This window comes from Muntiacus reevesi, chromosome 9 (genome assembly GCF_963930625.1).
Source record: "Muntiacus reevesi chromosome 9, mMunRee1.1, whole genome shotgun sequence".
Taxonomy (NCBI): domain Eukaryota; kingdom Metazoa; phylum Chordata; class Mammalia; order Artiodactyla; family Cervidae; genus Muntiacus; species Muntiacus reevesi.
This window is the reverse complement of record NC_089257.1, coordinates 35,251,710-35,271,485: the sequence shown is the minus strand read 5'-3', so window position 1 is coordinate 35,271,485 and position 19,776 is coordinate 35,251,710. Positions and strand designations below refer to the sequence as shown.

Here is a 19,776-nt window from a genome sequence, read left to right as displayed (position 1 = left end):
CTTCTAGTGAATTTTTTATTTCAATTACCATACTTTTCAGCTCTACATTTTCCATTTGGTTCTTTTTTGTAATTTCTATTGCTTAATTAATATTCTTTATTTGATGCAACTTTGTTATCATACCTTCTTTTATTTCTGTAATCATGCTTTCCTCTAGTTCTGTGAACATACGTGTAATGGCTGTTTTGAAACCTTTTTGTTGTTGTTAAATCTGACACGTGGTTGCTCTCACAGTTTCTGTTGACTGCTTTTTTCCTCCTGTGTAGGTCATGTTTTCCTGTTTTTTTTTTTGCATGCCTCTTGATGTTTTTGTTGAAAACTGGACATTTTAGATATTTACATTGATATTTTAGATTGTATATGCAGCTAATAGACATTGTATGTTGTAACTGGGTATAGGTCTTCCTCTACCCCCATTTGTGATTTGTTACTGTTATTTGCATAGTTATTTGTTGTTTAGTGACTGGATCAATTATTTTGTTGAAGTTAAGCCCCCACTACTGTTTCTTAGGGAGATATAGCCCAATCATTCTGAGGTGACAGTGGTATTGGTGTGGCTCTTTCTTCTCTTTTCCTGACCACATCTAGTTGTTAAACTTCACTAACTAATTTCTCTACTGTATGCAACAATGCTCTGGAGCATAAGTTGCTCTACAAACTGTTGCAAATTATGGCTTCTTTGAAGGAATAATTTCAAAGTTCTATTTTTGATATTTGTTCTGACCACAGGAGGGTTCCTCTCAGCTTCGTTACTATTCGGCTGTCTTCTACAAACTATCTGGCCTATAGTCTATCTTAATTAAATCCATGATTCTACTTATAGAATTGCCTTTCATCTCATCTTCCACTGTTTTGAGATACCCTTAGGCTTGAACTTCTGCACTGTTTTTCAGTTGCTAAGTGAAGTCCGACTCTGCGACCCCATGGACTGCAGCATGCCAGGCTTCCCTGCCCTTCACTATCTCCCGGAGTTTGTTGAAACTCATGTCCATTGAGTCGATGATATCATCAAACCATCTCATCCTCTGTTGCCCTGTTGCAGGAATGGGAAACGCCTTCCAGGGCCCAAGGGTGGGCTCTTGTCTAACACTTGGAAATGAATTGTCCAAGGAGATATATGAGCTGACAAAACAAGAGATTTTATTGGGGAGAAGGAAATGGCAACCCACTCCAGTATTCTGCCTGGAAAAATCCATGGTCAGAGGAGTCTGGCGGACTGAAGTGGGATTACATGACTGAGCATGTGTGCACAAGGGTGGAGGGAGATGGGTTTGTAGCAATAAACTGGTAGAACTAAAAAAAAAAAAAACAAGAGATTTTATTGGGAAAGAGGTTGCTTGGAGGAGGGCAGTAGGCTAAGGGAACCCAGGAGAAGTGCTTTGCCACTTGGCTTGCAGTCTGTGGTTTTATGGTGGTGGGGTTAGCTTCCTGGTTGTCTTTGGCCAATCATTCTAACTCAGAGTCCTTCCTGGTGGTGCCAAGGATTGCTCAGCCAAGATGGATGCCAGCAAGAAGGCTACTGGGAGGTAGTTGGACACATGGTGACTCCTTTTGACCTTTCCCAAACTCTTCTGATTAGTGGTGGCTTATTAGTTCCATGTTCCTTGCGAGGACCTCCTGTCATAAAATAACTCAGACAGATGGTTACTATGGTCCCTGGCCAGGGTCGGTGATTTCAGTCAATGTGCTTCTCCTAACAGTCCTCTTCTCTTCCTTCCCTCAATCTTTCCCAGCATCAAGGTTTTTTCCAATGAGTTGGCTCTTCACATCACGTGACCAAAGGATTGGAACTTCAGCTTTAGTATCAGTCCTCCAAATGAATATTCAGGGTTGATTTCCTTTAGATTGACTGATTTGATCTCCTTGTAATCCAAGGGACTCCCAAGAGTCTTCTTCAGCACCGAAGTTCAAAAGCATCAATTCTGTGGCACCCAGCCTTCTTTATGGTCCAACTCTCACATTCATAAATGACCACTGGAAAAACCATAGCTTTGACTGGACGGACCTTTGTTGGTGAAGTACTGTCTCTTCTTTTTAATACACTATCTAGGTTTATCAAAGCTTTACTTCCAAGGAGCAAGCATCTTTTAATTTTATGACTATAGTCGCTGTCCGCAGTGATTTTGGAGCCCAAGAAAATAAAGTCTGTCACTGTTTCCGTTGTTTCCCTATCTATTTGCCATGAAGTGATGGGACTGGATGCCATGATCTTAGTTTTCTGAATGTTGAATTTTAAGCCAACTTTTTCACTCTCCTCTTTCACTTTCATCAAGAGGTTCTTTAGTTCTTCTTTACTTTCTGCCATAAGGGTGGTATCATCTGCATATCTGAGGTTACTGATATTTCTCCCAGCAATCTTGATTCCAACTTGAGCTTCATCCAGCCCCACATTTAGCATGATATACTCTGCATGTAAGGTAAGTAAGCAGGGTGACAGTATACAGCCTTGACGTACTCCTTTCCCAATTTGGAACCAGTCTTTTGTTCCATGTCTGGTTCTAGCTGTTGCTTCTTGACCTGCATGCAGGTTTTTCAGGAGGCAGGTCAGGTGGTCTGGTATTCCCATCTCTTTCAGAATTTTCCAGTTTGTCGTGACCAACACAATCATAGGCTTTAGCATAGTCAATAAAGCAGAAGTAGGTGTTTTTCTGGAATTCCCTTGCTTTTTCTATGATCCAGTGGATATTGGCAGTTTGATCTCTGCTTCCTCTGCCTTTTCTAAATCCAGTTTGTACATCTGGGAGTTCTTGGTTCAAGTATTATTAAAGCCTCGCTTGGAAGATTTTGAGCATTACCTTGCTAGCATGTGAAATGAGTGCAGTTGTGTGGCAGTTTGAACATTCTTTGGCATTGCTCTTCTTTGGGATTGGAATAAAAACTGACCTTTTCCAGTCCTGTGGCCACTGCTGAATTTTCTAAATTTGCTGGCATACTGAGTGAAGCACTTTCACAGTACCAACTTTTAGGATTTGAAATAGCTCAGCTGGAATTCCATCACCTCTACTAGCTTTTTCATATGGTACTTCCTAAGGCCTGTTTGACTTCACACTCCAGGATGTCTGACTCTAGGTGAGTGATCACATCATCCTGGTTATCTGAGTCATTAAGACACTGTTTTGTGTAGTTCTTCTGTGTATTCTTTCCATCTCTTCTTAGTATCTTCTGCTTCTGTTAGGTCCATACCATTTCTGTCTTTTATTGTACCCATCTTTGCGTGAAATGTTCCCTTGGTATGTAATTTTCTTGAAGAGATCTCTAGTCTTTTTTCATCACATCCTCCACTGTTTTTGAGAGCACCCTTAGGTTTGAACTTCTCTGTGCTCTGTTACAAATGAGTTCAGTTTCTCTGGGAAGAGACTAGGGAGCTATCTGTTTTACGACCTGTTTTTATCCTCAGGCAGCTCTAGAACTCTGGGGCTAGGGTAATGGCAGGCTTTTCTCCCAATGTTACCCCTGCTCTATGAGCTGAGAGCACTCAGTGAAGTCAAGTGTGGGAGAGTGGGCAAGCAGCCTGAGATCCTCTCGGCTTGCTTTCCCCAGTGGTGGAGCCACTGTCTTACAAGCCAGAGCAGGAGTGGTCACGAGCCCAATATTCTCAGAGGCTTTTTACCCAAGATAGAGCCATGGATTGGGGGCTGGGCAGAAGGGTGTATCCACCTCTTGACTGCAGTGGCCTGTGACTTAGCAGCAGGTACCAGGGAGCAGGATGAGATAAGCTGAAGTCCTTCTACTCCTCAGAAGAAAGTCCTCCAACTAGGAGCTGGAGAAGGAGAAAACCCTGTGCTTTTGACTATGGCAGTCTGGAGAGGAGTCCTTGCTTTTCACCTGTAGGGAGGGATGAGGAGGAACAGGTCTTAGTTTAAATATTATAGATCTTTCCTGTTTTACCAAATGTATTCTTGAATAGATGTTTTTCGTTTGGTCTTGGGACTGTTGCCAGAGCCTTTCATTGGTTGGTTTTATTTATTTATTTTTTAAAAATCATTTTCACCAGTTTCATTGTCAGCAGAGCTTCTCATGCTTTCTTGTCAGAAATCAATCTCTGGAATCGTTTTTGTCATTTGCTTATTTTAAATTGAGGTGTAATTGACATATAACATTATTAGTTTGAGATGTATAACATAATGATTGATATATGCATATATTATGAAATGACCTCAATAAGTTTAATTAACATCCATTACCACACAGTTGGCTTCCCAGGTGGCTCAGTGGTAAAGAATCTGCCTGCCAGTATAGGAGACACAGAAGATGCAGGTTCCACCCCTGGGTTGGGAAGATCCTCTGGAGGAGAAAATAGCAACCCACTCTAGTATTCTTGCCTGAAAAATCCCATGCAGAGAGGGGCCTGGTTGGCTACAGTCCATGTGGTCGCAAAATGTTGGACATAACTGAGCAATTGAGAACACCACACAGTTTGTTTTGTTTTGGTGATGTTAGGGCCCAAATCTTGGCTTTCTCTGCCCTCTGAAGCCGAATAAAAAAATACAAAGACCAAGAGTTTGGAGGAGTTAGAAAGGTGGCTTTAATCCTCAGCCAGCAGAGGGCGGAGGAGCCTGGTAGGCTGCATTCCATGGGGTCACTAAGAGTCGGACACAACTGTGCTACCTCACTTTGACTTTTCGCTTTCATGCATTGGAGAAGGAAGTGGCAACCCACTCCAGTGTTCTTGCCTGGAGAATCCCAGGGACGGGGGAGCCTGGTGGGCTGCTGTCTACTGGGTTGCAGAGTCGGACACTACTGAAGCGACTTAGCAGCAGCAGCAGGGGGCGACACAACAGCCTCGTGCTTCAAGAACTGTGCCTCCACTTCCATGAGGAGTCTAGGGGCTTATATAAGATGAGGGCTGGCAGTCAGGAGTCAATGATGAGAAACAAAGGTGTAAGGATCTTGTATTCTTCCTCTTGCATTGTTTCAAAGAAAATGATAGAGTGGCATCAGGTAATCCAGTAATTGAATCTGGCAGTTTGGTAGCCCTGTGACCTTCTTTCTGTAGTGCAAAAAGAGAAAACCTATGAGGGGTGGTCTATGAACCAAGTGCTATAAAGGTAAGCACCAGATTCAGGATGTAATTCACACAGAGTCAAAGAACAATAGGTGCAAAATGTAGCTCATGTCGAGTTAGGGGGCAGAAAAGCAATCTTACAGACTAGAGATTAGGATTGATGCTTTTGAATTGCGGTGCTGGAGAAGACTCTTGAGAGTCTCTTGGACAGCAAGAAGATCAAACCAGTCAATCCTAAAGGAAATCGACCCTGAATATTCATTGGAAGTACTGATGCTAAAGTTCCAATCCTTTGGCCACCCGATGCAAAGAACAGACTCATTGGTAAAGACCTTGATACTGGGAAAGATTGAGGGCAAGAGAAGGGGCTGACAGAGGATGAGATGGTTGTATGGCATCACTGACTCAATGGACATGAGTTTAAGCAAACTCCAGGAAATAGTGAAGTACAGGGAAGCCTGGCATGCTGCAGTCCACGGGGTTGCAAATAGTCGGCCATGACTGGGTGACTGAACAACAACAGATTAGGAACAGTTAAAGTAAAAAGTAGGAATGATCAGGCCTGCTCACTGTTCTCTTTATCTTCTGTGTTCTCACAAAAGGGAAGGAAAAAACTTAATTCCTCTTTTTTCCTGTTTACTGCAACAATGAGAGGAATGGTTTTAAAAGCATGAGAGTTATCTTCTTTATGTACCTTAAGCATTGTTGTAATTCATTAATGAGATAATTCTAGAAATCATTTTTCCCCTACAGCTTTATAGTTTATGATTTATTGTAATCAGAATTTATTTATACAGTAGTAATACTTTTTTTTCTATTGAATCCTTGCTGTGTATTAGGCAATTCACAATTTTCCCATAATTAATCTTCACAACAATCCTAGAAGGTATATATACTAATGTTATCTTTATTTTGTGAATGGAAAGCTGAGTCATAAAGATTATTAAGTAGTTTGACTAATTATGCCTAGATGTTATTATTTTAACTTCTTTGTTGGGTATAAGTATTTTATAATTATTTAAGGCTATGAAATAAATATATTTATTTGCTACCTCATATCTTAACCTAAATCACCATCCAAAAATAATAAAAATTTTAGTTATCTATTAAAATATATTCTATTCCATGAATTATTTCAGTGAAGTTTAGTGGGGAAAAAGTGTTACTAAAATTTTCCTTCCTTAGTTAGTAGCTGTTAGGACTTAAATTTGTTGTTAGCATGAGACATATTTTTTCAGTGGACATCTGAAATTTGGAAAGTCAATGTAACAGTAACATTTAAATAAATTTGAAAAATGTATAAAAAATATAACATCACCACCCTAATATTTTAACTTTATTTTTGTAATTGCTTTCAAATTCTTGTCTACATGTGTATTTTATGTAGGTTCAATAACAGCATATTCTTTACTTTTGACAAAGTGAGCTATTTGAATACTTTAAAATAAGTCAGTTTAAAAATAAAAGGTCCAAAAAGAAAATGTTTTTGCTTTTTGTAATCTTAAGAGGTTAGAAAAATCTTTGATAGAGTAGAGAATATATAAAAGCTACATTACCTTTTATTTTTGTCTTCTTATCCTGATCCTTTCATCCCAAGTATTTGCATGGAACACAGATTGTCTGTGAAAGTTAAGATCAATGGCTAATTTGGTTTGAAAGCTCTCATATGATGTAATCATAGACAAAAATCATTTTTCATTAAGAACTTGTTCAATAGTTTTTGTAGTATTTTAATTATATTCCTGAATCAAAGAAATTTGGAAAGATAGGAGTTTGAGAGATAAAAGTTTCAGTATAAAAGAAAACTTCTTTTTAGTCAAGACTCAGTAAATGTGTTTAGCTGCTGCCCTCTTGGGTTGATATAAAGCACGTTATTAAAAAATAATTTGTATTGAGATTTATCTTTCTTCTTTCAAAGGTGTTAAAATCATCACACAACAAGTTCAACCAAGTAAAATCTTACCCAAACCAGTGACAGCAACTCTGCCTACCAGTAGCAATTCCCCTATTATGGTGGTTAGCAGTAATGGTGCAATTATGACAACTAAACTGGTAACCACTCCTACTGGTAAGTTATCTTGAGCATCAGTCCATTCATTCATCATACTCATTGAGTAATTTCTCTGACTCAGTAATTTGCTTAACATTGGGAATATAGAAATTCAGGAGACAATTCTTCAAAGAGGCCTCTCTTGACTGTTCTCTCCTCCCAACTCAAATTAGCTCTCTGCTGTTGTCATGGTCCTCTTTTTTTCCTTTGTAACACATACTACAATTTCTAATTATTTAGGTACTTTTTTTGTCAGTTTGTTTGATGTTAATCACTTTATTAGCTTGTGAGCTCCATGAGGATAAGGGTCCATATCTGTTTTATTCACCATATGTATGTAGAGCTGATTTGTAAGTAGGTGTTCAGTCAGGATTTGCTGAGTGAATGAAAACACAGTCCCAGCCCAAGAGAATCTCACCCTGATGAGGCTAAGAGTCTTTGTTACATTATTGTATGGTAAGTGTTAGTCTGACTGAGAGAAGCATTGGATGCCATTTTCCCCAGTTGTGAGAGCATCCAGACTATGGCCCAAGGAAGTGACAGTATAGAACATTTTAAATAGTACCATCCTTTGTTACTTTGACCAATTTAATTCCTCTCAGTCTTTTCCATTGTCTATTTCAATGTGATCATAATATCTTTACTAAATCTGGTATGTTAAGTCCCCAGGAGAGTGCTTTACTAGCCATTACTATTAACATAACTAATTAATTCTAATATAATTAGTGTTAGAATTAGTATTATCCATTGCTGTTATTTTAAATTTGTGTAACTCTTACCAGACTCTTTGAAGAGGGTCAGATTTAGATGATGAGATGAGATTGTTGGATGGCATCACTGACTCAATGGACATGAGTTTGAGCAAACTCCAGGAGATAGTGAAGGACAGGGAAACCTGGTGTACTGTAATCCATGGGGTCATGAAGAGTCGGACATAACTTAGCAACTGAACAACAACAGATTTAGATGATAGAATCTGAAGAGTGTAAAGTGATTCCTTTCTCAAGTTTATAAGCTATCACCTATTGGCTATTATATAAAAGTGTATATAAACATTACCCTTAATCTCCCTTAAGCTTTAATGTCTCCGTTTTCAGAGACAAAACAGAGATTTATGTATAGCAGCATTACACAGCCACACAGACTATGAAAGACAGGACTGGAATTTGAATACAGGACTGTTTGACTCCCAAAACTTTTTTTAAAAAAGATTGTGATAAAATATAGATAACATGAAATTTATCATTTTCACCATTTTTAAGTGTACAGTTCATTGGCATTAAGTACATTAATGTTGTTTTGCAACCACTGCAACCATCTAGCTCCAGAACTTTTTTTGTCTTCCCAAACTGAAACTACCCATTAAACAATAACTTTCCATTCCCACCTACTTCCAGTGCCTGACAACTGCCATTCTACAATAATCTACTTAATCTGCTTAATCTTCTTGCAAAGCCTATGCTTTAAAAACAGTTTTTCTTTTATTGAATCTATCATTCTTCACCCAAAACTTTTCTCCATTTGGTTTTACAAAGATATGATTCCTCATGTTAGGAAAAGGTAGTAAAAAATAATGTATGCTTATGTATCTATATTAGAATAAGTGTTTCTGCAAATTTTAAAACAAAAGCTAAAGTTGAAATATTTTCCAGTTATAATTAATTCAAGCTATGTATCTTCATAGCATATTTATTTTATACTAGATTTATTTTTCTGATTTAGATGTATGTTTGTAATCAATTTAAACTAATTCTACTTAATGTTCCTCTGCTTCTTCCCTTTTTTGGGTAGTGATTGTATTTTAAAATGGTAAATACTAACTGGATAAAACCAATTTAAGGGGGGTTTTGAAAATGATTATTACAGTGACTTCTGAACCTAATTATGAGAAAAATGTTATCAGTTGAAGAATGTGTTACCTGAATTATCTTCTTTCTCCCCAGAACTAACTGTTCTTAGAAACAGTTTTAGAAACTTAGGAATAGTGTTTCTGAGTTACCAGTTGTGTGAGAAGCTACAATAGGTTAATCTGGTTAATTTTTAGTTCCTATTTGGGGGAAGGAAAAAGTCCTAGAAATAGTGGGGAAGAGTGTAAAATCTTTTTGAGAGATATGAAGAAAAATATTCTAACAGGTTAGTTAAAGTTGAGGAAATATGTAAATGGTGAATTTTCTTGGTAAAAAAATATTCCTGGCAACTCTTGGCAGCTACGACTTTAATCTCTAGTAAAATGTTGGAATAACTCTTTAATGATGGAAATGTATTTAGAGGGTAGCAGAGTACAAAACAGTAAAAGTTTATAAAATTTTAGGCAAACAATATACTGCCTTATTTGCTGAGTGCTGACATTGGATTTGGCACTGAGACAGCATAAAACAGATGCAGAGACCTTGAAATCTATAACAGAAATATCTAAAATGCTCTGGCAGGAAAGATGATTAAGTTTCTTTTGGCACCAAGCTAGTGGAAGAAGGGTAGTGGAAGAAGGGAACAGAGTTAGTTATACTTTTTCTTGGGGTTAGTAATTTGATGCAACACATCACAAAATTTTATGTGTAAAGTTAATTTAAATTGAGTTGGCTGTAGTTCTTGCTATGTGCATTGAAAACTGGCTGTAAATTGTTACTTAATGGCTTGACACCTTGAAATTCCATTTTCAAGTTAAAGCAATGTAGATTACTTTGAATTACAGTTAAGCTGTATAAATTGTCATTCTTCTAAAAGTGATGACAAGTTTTTTTCTTGGCTTTTCCCTTTTTATAGGCACACAGGCAACCTATACTCGGCCAACAGTGAGCCCATCTATAGGTCGGATGGCTGCAACCCCTGGAGCTGCAACCTACGTGAAAACTACCAGTGGTAGCATTATTACAGTAGTACCCAAATCATTAGCTACCTTGGGGGGCAAGATAATTAGCAGTAATATAGTTTCTGGTAGGTATATCTGAAATGTGTTAAAGGTATAGGTGACCATTAAGAGGAAAAAACATTTCACTGTCAAAGGATACTGTTTGATGTCAGTTTTCTGCTTAGAAATCTAGAACTTTGTTTTTAGCCCTTATGTCTAGTGATGAAGTATAGTTCTTTAGTTCCAGTATAAAATCTTCACATGTTAAGCTTTTGAGAGTTTTAAAATAGAAAGAACATTTAGTTGCTTTTAATCAGAATGGAAGGATTATAGTTTACATTTGCATAGAGATGTTTCATTTACAAAATATTGTCCCGTCTATCAATTCATTTCTACCTCAAAACTCTGAAATAGTTGGTGTCATCTCCAGTTTATAGGTATAGATGTGTTTTACATTTCGGAGATGAACTTGACCTGTCCAAAGCCACATAAACTAGACAGTGAAAGAACTAGTATTTATTTATCTAAATATGTTTGTGGGATCATAATCTCAGTTACTAACTAGTATTTATTTGTCTGCATATGTTTGCGGAATCACAATCTCATAGTTTCAATTACTAATATCACTTTAGCTTATTAAAAATAAAAATACTTGAATATTTTTATTTGCCTTTCACCGTTTATATTGGCTGTTTACTTTTTAAAAATATTTAACTTAGATAATGAAAGCTAATATTTAATGGTGTTTTAGAACCCTACCTGGTTTTTAATGGCTCATTTATTCCTGCAATATTTGAGTTGTGTACCCTGAAGTGGAATGTTAACATGGTATCTATTTTCATTGATTATTATTTTTTAATTAAAATGATGTGAATAATCTCTGACCAGACAAGCCCTGTGGACTTTTACTGTCTACCATTTTTGTAGACTAGCCATATTTTGTATGCCCCCAGTGAATTGTTCTGACATTTTAAAGTGAAGGAATTGAAGTTCCTGGCAGTAATACGATGTTGCTGATAACTCAAAGAGTGGAAAAAAAACAAGGCAGGACGTGGTATTGGCATAAAGCTCTATATTTAAAGCTGCTAATTTTGGCTCTAGTTTTTAAGTGTAAGTGAGAAACTTTGATGTTTGCCAAACTAAGGAGGGTGAAACCAGTAGGGAAAGAATCATCATACTCCAGCTTTTAAGAGGATATTTTAAATAAAACAGTTAAAACTCAGATTGTAATTTATTACCTGACAATATCTTTAAATAGTATAGAGCACATACTTAAACATTTTTCAAAAAGTAATCATGTTTTTTATTAGTATATAACTTTTTATGACCATAGGGTATTTCTTTACTTAGGTAAAGGAATGTCACGAAGCCTCTTATTTTCAAACCTTGTTTATGATTTAGCTGCTCTGTGTGAGGTTAGAGCAGTTTACACAAGCACATTTTCCTAGAAGCAAACGAGCAGTGAGGTATATACCCTACACTTGTAAACATATCATCTACCTTTGTTCTAAAATATAAAGTAACTGGTGGTTCTTTGCTATTTCAAGTGTATAGATATATAGGGGAAGAGTTCTTAAACCTTTTCAGCGCTGTAGGATGTAATGGACTCAAAGCTGAGTTAGCTCATGGAGCTCATTTTGCCTCGACCTCTACTTCGCTGTTTGCACTTTCATTCTAAAGAACTTCTCTCATTTCTGAGTACTTTAATCCTTATGTTATGTGTCAGTGTTTCTTGCTATATTCTTGTTCCATGATACTGGGATTATTGGTCAGTTTATTTAGTTTTCAATCCCTGTCTTTTCACAGTAAACCAGTAAGCCAGGCTGAATGAATTTAGACAGCTTTCTACCTTCACCCATGGTCAGATGCTGGATGCTAGAGTCAATGCCCTCACCACCCCCACAACAAACAAGAAGTACTTTTCTTAAAATACACTCATCCATCTGGCTTTAAGAATAGAAGGCTTTTTAAAAAAATAATACTTTATGTTTATTGTGGGGAATTTGGAAAATACAGAAAGGTATACAAAGAAAACTAAAAACCTATAATTTTTGCCATCTAGGGAAATAATCTGTATCTTTCTGTTTATTCCTTTTTCTATTTAGATTTCTGTATAAATGTTTTTGTGCATATATGTATATTTTAAAAATTAAATTTAAATCTATATAATCAGTTTTAATATTTTTTCATATAATAATATCATTTTCTCATTCCATTAAATATATTTTGGTACCTCACACCCTAGATTAATGACTATACAATATTCTCTCCTATAATGCACCATAATTTAACAGTTTATTCGTTGCTGAATGTTTTAGGTTACTTAACAGTTTTTTTCTCATTGGTAATCCTATGAAGAATATTATTATACATAAATTATTATATGAAATTCTTATTTCCTTTGTATAATATCCTGGAAGGCAAATTCATGCTTCCAAAGTACTTTCTAGAAAGATCAAGTTTTTATTTTTATTAGAATAAGCAGTTAAGTTGAAGGCACGACTGTTTTTGCAATTATTTCATTTATATCTTATGCAGCCAAATATTTACTTATATGTATATATATAGAGAGAATTATCAGGTACGTAAGTCTATTGGTGAACTTTGTTGAAGGTTGGTTGAAAAATCATGTCTATTTTATGCAGAAGATGGATCCTTTAGAGGTAAAATCATTATCCTGTATCTAAGGACATTATGAGAACCTATGACAATGGCAGGACTTGATTTTGATTCCCCTTATCTTTAGTACAATGTCTAGAGGGGCTAGTGTTTGTATATTTGTTCCTTCATTCATTCATTTGCTCATTGTTTGAGCAGAGTAACCTATAAAAAATTACCCCAAAACCAAAATTGCCAGTGATTTAAGGATCAGTGAATAATAAAATCTAGGCCAATTAATCTGTGTTCTTTAAGCCTACATTCCATAATGCTCAAAGTTTTACAGGCATCTTATTTTTGAATAGGAATCTCTGGAATGCGTCAGTGTCATAGCCTATGATCCAAATGTGATTCACAGTTACTTGCACCTATTGTATTTTGACTCTTTATAAGTAAAGACTGTGTGTCTAGGTGAGTTCTCTAATATGCTGTGAGCTAGATGTGGGCTTGGGTGCTGTGATACACAGTGATGTACACAAGGGACATTCTGTGCCCTACAGGATGCTAAACAAGTGAACTTTATACATTCTCTTGTCAATGAGAACTATAGGCTGAATACTATGAAAGCATAGAGGAAGACTTTTTTTTAAATGGGTAATACTTCTTACTTCAATATAATAGATACCACCTGTGATACAAAAATATACTACTAGAATTTTAAATTTTTATAATTTGATAGTTCTAGTTATAAATCGTATTCTATCTTAATATAATGCTGTACTTGCTTTTCCTTATGTTATGCCTTTTTCTTCAGTTTTCTAACACCCCGCCTCCCGTTTTGTTAAGCTAGGGAACTTGGTTTGCAGCTGTCTCACAAATTGACACACCTGTAATAGAAAGGATTTGATATTTTCATAGTTATAAAGATAATTCATTTGTTAAGTAAGTTTTGTCAAAAATGTGACCCTTATACTTTGCTATAAAGTTAAAGCTTGGTTTACATTTCCTTGAGCTAGTATTTAATGCTTACTTTCTAAAAACACTTTTTTATTAACCAAATATTTGGTGAGGGAGCATTGTCAGAGAAGGCATCATAGTCAATCACATCTGAGGAATTGGAGTTAATAAGAGTTAAAGTTGATAAAAGCAAATAATAGGCAGTTTGGTTTTTGTGGCTTTTAACAACTTACTATTCACAGACCACAGATAAAGGAAAAAATATTTATGGAACTGGCCCATAGACAAAAGTGCTTTTTTATGTAACCTGAGCACCTTACCTCTGACTGGTGAGGCATTAGATGATGGCAAGTGTATTATATTGTAACAAGAGTGCCAAAAATTGACACATGACTGGAACATTCTTATTCTTATCAATCTTATTTCTGAAACAGTAGAGAATGCTAAGGTTTCTCAGTAGAAGAGAATAAAATTTTAATTTTTCTTCTCAAGAGTATATTAATCAGTCATGTCTTTAATGTGTATCCATTCTATACTTAGTCATTTGATAAATGATATGCAAACCTGTAGAAGAAAAACATGACTTGCCTGTTTGCATAGCCAGAGGACATTATAGGTTAAAAGGGCACCTTGGGTCTAGTATGCTCAAGGCCTGATGTGGAAATCAGCACACTGAAGAAGAGATATATTGGGTAATCCTAAAAATTAAAGTCTGATGGAACCTGGAGGGCTAAGCTGAAGAGTTTGGTCTTTGTGTGGTAGATAATAGGAAGCCATAATAAAAGAAATTACTCATTAAATTATAGAGTTTATGGTGTACATTGTGCAGTGGGAACAAATAAGATCAGATTATAAAGGATTTTGAAACCCAAGAAGGGAAGTTGAAACTAAATACAGTGGGGATTTGGAAGGTTTTTGACCAGTTTCATATGTTGTTGGTTTGTGGCATGATGAAATGAGGTGGTGTTTGTTTTTTAAGAATGTTTGCTATGGCAGGATACATCAGAGCTATTTGCATGACAGAGAAACTTGAACTAGGGAGAAGATACGGGAAAGCAAGAGAGATGTGGGCCTGTCTGTTGAGCTGACATTGATAACATTTTGAAAGAAGACATTTGTTATGACAAATTTAGTTCATTCATATACTCATTGAATGATAACTTGAGTAATTGCAATACGATGTGTGCTAAACACTGAGGAGTCAGTGGCATAAAAAATTATAGTTGGAGCTAAGGGGCTTCATTTTGTTAGCGGATGCAGAGTGAAGACAAGGCAAGAATCAAAGATTTGCACCAGGATTTCCAACTTGAACAATTAGAAGAGTATAGGGTATGAATATGATAGGAAGATAAATTTGATAGAAGAGAAACAGGTTGTGGAAGGATGTGGGGGAGAGGGTAAGATACTAATATGTTTGGATTGGTAGATATAGATCTACTATATAGATCTTAATGATTGAAAATATAAATTTACATATTTAAGTGTATAAATTAGGGTTTCATCCTCAGACTTTTCAGAATGTTGCAACTTATAAGAGTACATGTTTCATCTGACTTGGTCTGGGACTAGTGTTTATTTTCTTTTTTGTTCACATAAAAATAAATGACATTTCTTTTTCATAAATTTTCTCTATAGTCTAGTGTTACATGAGAATTTTGATATACATTTACCCTTTTTTATGTTCTTTTTTGAAGCATTTTCCTGTCATACTAGTCACACAGGTAATACTATTGAGTTTGGGAGAAATGTTTGTCATGAAATAGTCTAATTTGTTTCAGTTAACTAGTCAGAAGAAGAATATCGATAGGGAAGCAGATGGTGATGTATTTAGATTATGAGTTTGGTATGTAGGTCTTTAGATTCCAAAAAGATGAACACTATAAGAATTGATTCTTAACATTCTTTCATTCTAGGGCAGCTTTTAATTTATTATTCCAAGGCCTTCATTTTCATCCTCATGACAGCTTTGACATCTCTGGGGTGACACTGACTACATGTATTTAATTGTGTACAACATAAGTAGAAGTAACCAAATATCACTAGTCCTTAACTCAGGCCTCCTTTTCTCCCCCCTTCTCTAAGGAACGACTACCAAAATCACTACAATCCCCATGACTTCCAAGCCCAATGTGATTGTTGTGCAAAAGACTACAGGAAAAGGAACGACCATTCAAGGCCTCCCGGGCAAAAACGTTGTCACAACGCTGCTAAATGCTGGAGTAAGTAAGAGCTTTAACTGCTGATTTAGCAGTCTACTAAGGATTTTAAAGACCAGCTATATAAATATTTGTCTAAGGACTTTAGAACCCACAATGGCTAGAATGGCTTGATTTACTCCTACTGTGATGTAAAAAACACCACCTACTGATGCCATTTTTTACAGTAATTTGTAAAACATGTTGCTCATATACCATGGTTTCAATCTTAGCTTGGTTCAGATGGAAGATTCTACCAGCCTAACTCAGAGGGAGCTCTGTCAGTGGACAGTTTTATTCCTGCTTATGGCCAGTAGATACCAGTCTAGTACTGGACGTAGGTTAGGCAAAGAGAAATATTTGCTGCTAAGACTAAATTAATGACAAGGATTTGTTTCTTTCATTTTTTACTTTTTTGAACTAGTGGGAAAAAAAAATCAAGTAAATTAGAGAGGCATTTATAGTTCTGAAGGCAGTTGTTACAAGGTTAAGAGATTTGAAGTTAGCCAAACCTAGGCTGTGTCTCAGAGTATCATAGGTGTTTGGCTAACTTATTTAGCTTCTCTCATCCATAATTTCCTCACTTGTACATTGGGGATGATGATCTCTACCAGTGAGTTTGTTGAGTAATGAGTAACTAACTGGTAACTGTTTTAAAAGTGCTTAAAACAGTACCTGGCACATAAGTCCTCAATAAATTGTTTTTTCTTACTATTATTACTCTTTGTACTTAACTACAGAGGTTTGGTAGTATCTCTACTTTGCTAGAAAAGAGAATACTACATTGTAGTTGATCTCTAGTGGCTTCCTTGGCATCATAGTTTTTGCAGTGCTGGTGGGTGTCTAGTATTAGATTTTTTCATCACGTAGGAAAGCGTAGATTGTTCCTAGCTTCAGTTCACATAGTAAGCCAAAAATAAAGCCAGAATTAGAATATAGATTTTCAGAAATTACATGGTTTGTAATTTCATGGAACTTGATATTAAAAGAGAGTGGTACCATGTACTCTAGGTCCTACGGTCATATAGATCTAAAAATAGTATGTGTGAATACTAGCTGCCATGTATATCTAATAGCAAAAAGTTTGACTCAAGAAATGATAGTCAAACAAGATCAGGGTATAAGACTATCCTCTTCACCACATACGTACATGCACCTATACTCGTAACTTGCTTACCTGTGCCTGTACACACACACGCACAAACACACACACATACACACACACCTGTGCATGTACACACACACACACACACACAACTAGAAGAGCTTTTTCAAAACATAAGCCTGCTAGTTTGTTTTGAATGGGTCTTTATAATTGTACTTGGACAGGGCCCGTTGAGCTTCTTAATAGAAGGGCACACCCACTTGCAAACTAGCAGCTTTTGGCAAATGACTATAGAGCTCTTTCCAGAGATGCTGCCGTGAAGGGTGTCTTATGTATTAAAATAAGTAATCACATGGTTGGCAGATACTCCATGTTTTCCTTAGATTATTGCAGCAGATATTTAAACTTGTGAAGTTTGTAATCATTTAACCTAAATTCACAGAGAAATTACCTTTAGGCCAGTTCACCTAGGTATTTTGTTTTTACTGGCTGCTAAATTTCAGTGGCCACACATTTAGGTGATGGTGACTGAGAAGAAAAACTGATAAGGTGAAAAAATTTTAGATATTTTCCTTTTTAATTTTATGGATTTTAATTTTTAAAATTTTAGTACTTTAGTAAAATGACTGTATTTGAATTTAATTTGTTAAGCTCAAGTATTGACTCCATAAATGATCAGAAAATAGTACTTAAGAATAAAGCAGATGAAAATGTAGAAAATGGTGAAAAGTTAATGAGCTTAACTACCTAGTTAATAGACTAAAGTGATATTAGTAACATGCTAATGTGGGAAATGTCCTGTTTTTTCTTTGTATTTTCCAGTGTAACCTCAGAAAAAATGTTAATGTCACTGCTGATTACATTTCTTGCCCATACTATTTCACATAGACATTCTGCTATATAGCCTTATAACTTCATATTTGGGGAATTTAGTTTATTTTGTATGTGAACATTTAGCTATTGGTAGAATGCACAGTAATTTTTTTTATTACACATGTCTATTTCATATAAACTGTCACATAAAGATGAATATTGGGGGAGCACGACCTGTGGTTCCAACACTTAGAGATAACCATTGTTAACATTTTAGTATATATTTTATCATTTTTGACTCTCTTTTAGCATATACATTCTGTGAATGACAGAGAATACTAAGTATTCTTAAATAAGGTAATTTTTAAAATTCACTCACCAAGAAATATTTACTGCCTTCTTTGGACAGAAGGTTGATCAGATGACTTCTAAGATCATTTCAACTTAGTTCTAACATTTTTGATCACCTGGAAGCTTATACTTTGTTGCACACTTTGCAACCCTTTCCCCATCATCCTGGTAAAACTTTCCTATGATTTTTCAGTAAAAGGACTTTTTTTCCCCATTTAAATGTATGTAAATCTCATCTATTTACTGACTTCAATTTAGGGAGAAAAGACTATTCAGACGGTGCCAACAGGAGCAAAGCCAGCTATTATCACTGCTACAAGACCCATCACCAAAATGATTGTAACTCAGCCAAAAGGTATAGGTTCCACAGTTCAACCAGCAGCTAAAATCATCCCAACAAAAATTGTATATGGGCAGCAAGGGAAAACACAGGTATGCTAAGATATGGTGATTTTTCTTGACTCTGGTATATTTCAAATTCCTAAAATTCCGAGGTAGAAATCTGAACAAAAAGATGAGTAACATTAAAGAACCAGATTATTAAAAGTTATGATTGGATGTTTATAACCATCTGTTTTCAAAACCTGTGTTTCTCTTTTCAGTACTTAAAAAAAATTAAATATTTGTGTCATGTCATGAGCAAAATTTAGAGAATAGAATCCCCTGGAGTAAAATTTGCTGAAGGTGTATGTTGTTATTTGAGAAGTAGATGGTTGACAGAGGATGGTAATTATTCATAATCTGTCAAAGAATATTTTTGTATAGCTTATATGACCTTTGAGAGCACTTTAGATATTTACTTATATAATTTTATTTCCTTGTAAAATTTTATTTCCTTGAAACCTAAATAATGGAGAAAGTAGAGATCTGTTCATTTTTCAACCAGTAAATGATAAGGGAGCTTTTCTAGAAATTTACCTGGGAAATTGTGTTGCTGGGCTACTGTTTATTTTGCAGGTACTTTACTTTTTTGAGAATATAAAAGGAAATGATGTCAGCTTTGGTTAAAAAATGCTATTTTAGAATTTTTGTAAAAGATAATAATTTATCTATAAACTAATAGTTTGCCTTTAGAATCAGTTCCCTCAATATTATAGCCAAATAGTTTATATATCAAAACCATTAGTTCTGTGATTTTCTAATAAGGTCAAATTGCTTTAAATTTCAGTGTTAACTGTTATATTTGTTCCATCATTTTTGTCATAACCCATGTTTTCATTCTTGAATTTTTGGAAATGGGTGACTTAATAGAGTCTGAAAGATTTAGATTCTTATAAATGGAGAAGTAAAAAATAATTGTGGTAAAGTAACATTTTCATTCCATGTACCCAATTGAAGTTAACTCCTAGAGTCCACACTTTGAATTCAATGGTTCAGTGTGAAACTTTCTTCCCATTTCACTTGTTCTACTGTCTGTGGTTTTAACCTTTGCCAAGAGCTGATCTGTCACATGTTCCATATTGACTATAGTAGTTGTCTAAATTGTGGCTCAGCGGTAAAGTATCTGCCTGCAATGCAGGAGACGCAGGTTCAATCACTGGGTGGGGAAGATCCCCTGGAGGAGGGAATGGCAACCCACTCCAGTATTGTTGCCTGGAGATTCCCATGGAGAGAGGAGCCTGGTGGACTACAGTCCATGGGTCGCAAAGAGTCAGACATGACTGAGCATGCACGCACACCCAGTTGTCTAAATTAGTGTTCCTTTGGAGATTTCTTAAAAGATGACTTAGGTCCTAAGCAAGATTACTTTGTGCAGGTGTGTTAATTAGGAATTTCATTTGGTTGCTAAAAAGAAACCTGAAGAACAGTGGCTTAAACAAATTAGGGTTTTATTTTTATTATGTTGATAAATAT

General features: G+C 35.7%; 1 protein-coding gene across 10 annotated transcripts in view; it reads left to right on the top strand.

Annotated features, from left to right (window-relative positions):
* Nucleotides 1–19,776, top strand: part of EMSY (EMSY transcriptional repressor, BRCA2 interacting) — an 80,814-nt gene that overhangs the window by 36,362 nt on the left and 24,676 nt on the right. For all 10 annotated transcript variants that reach the window (XM_065944226.1, XM_065944223.1, XM_065944232.1 and 7 more), the window contains 4 exons: nt 6,924–7,073; nt 9,819–9,989; nt 15,541–15,677; nt 18,181–18,354. In XM_065944226.1, the coding sequence (XP_065800298.1) occupies nt 6,924–7,073; nt 9,819–9,989; nt 15,541–15,677; nt 18,181–18,354 (632 nt within the window). The remainder of the gene's footprint in view (nt 1–6,923; nt 7,074–9,818; nt 9,990–15,540; nt 15,678–18,180; nt 18,355–19,776) is intronic.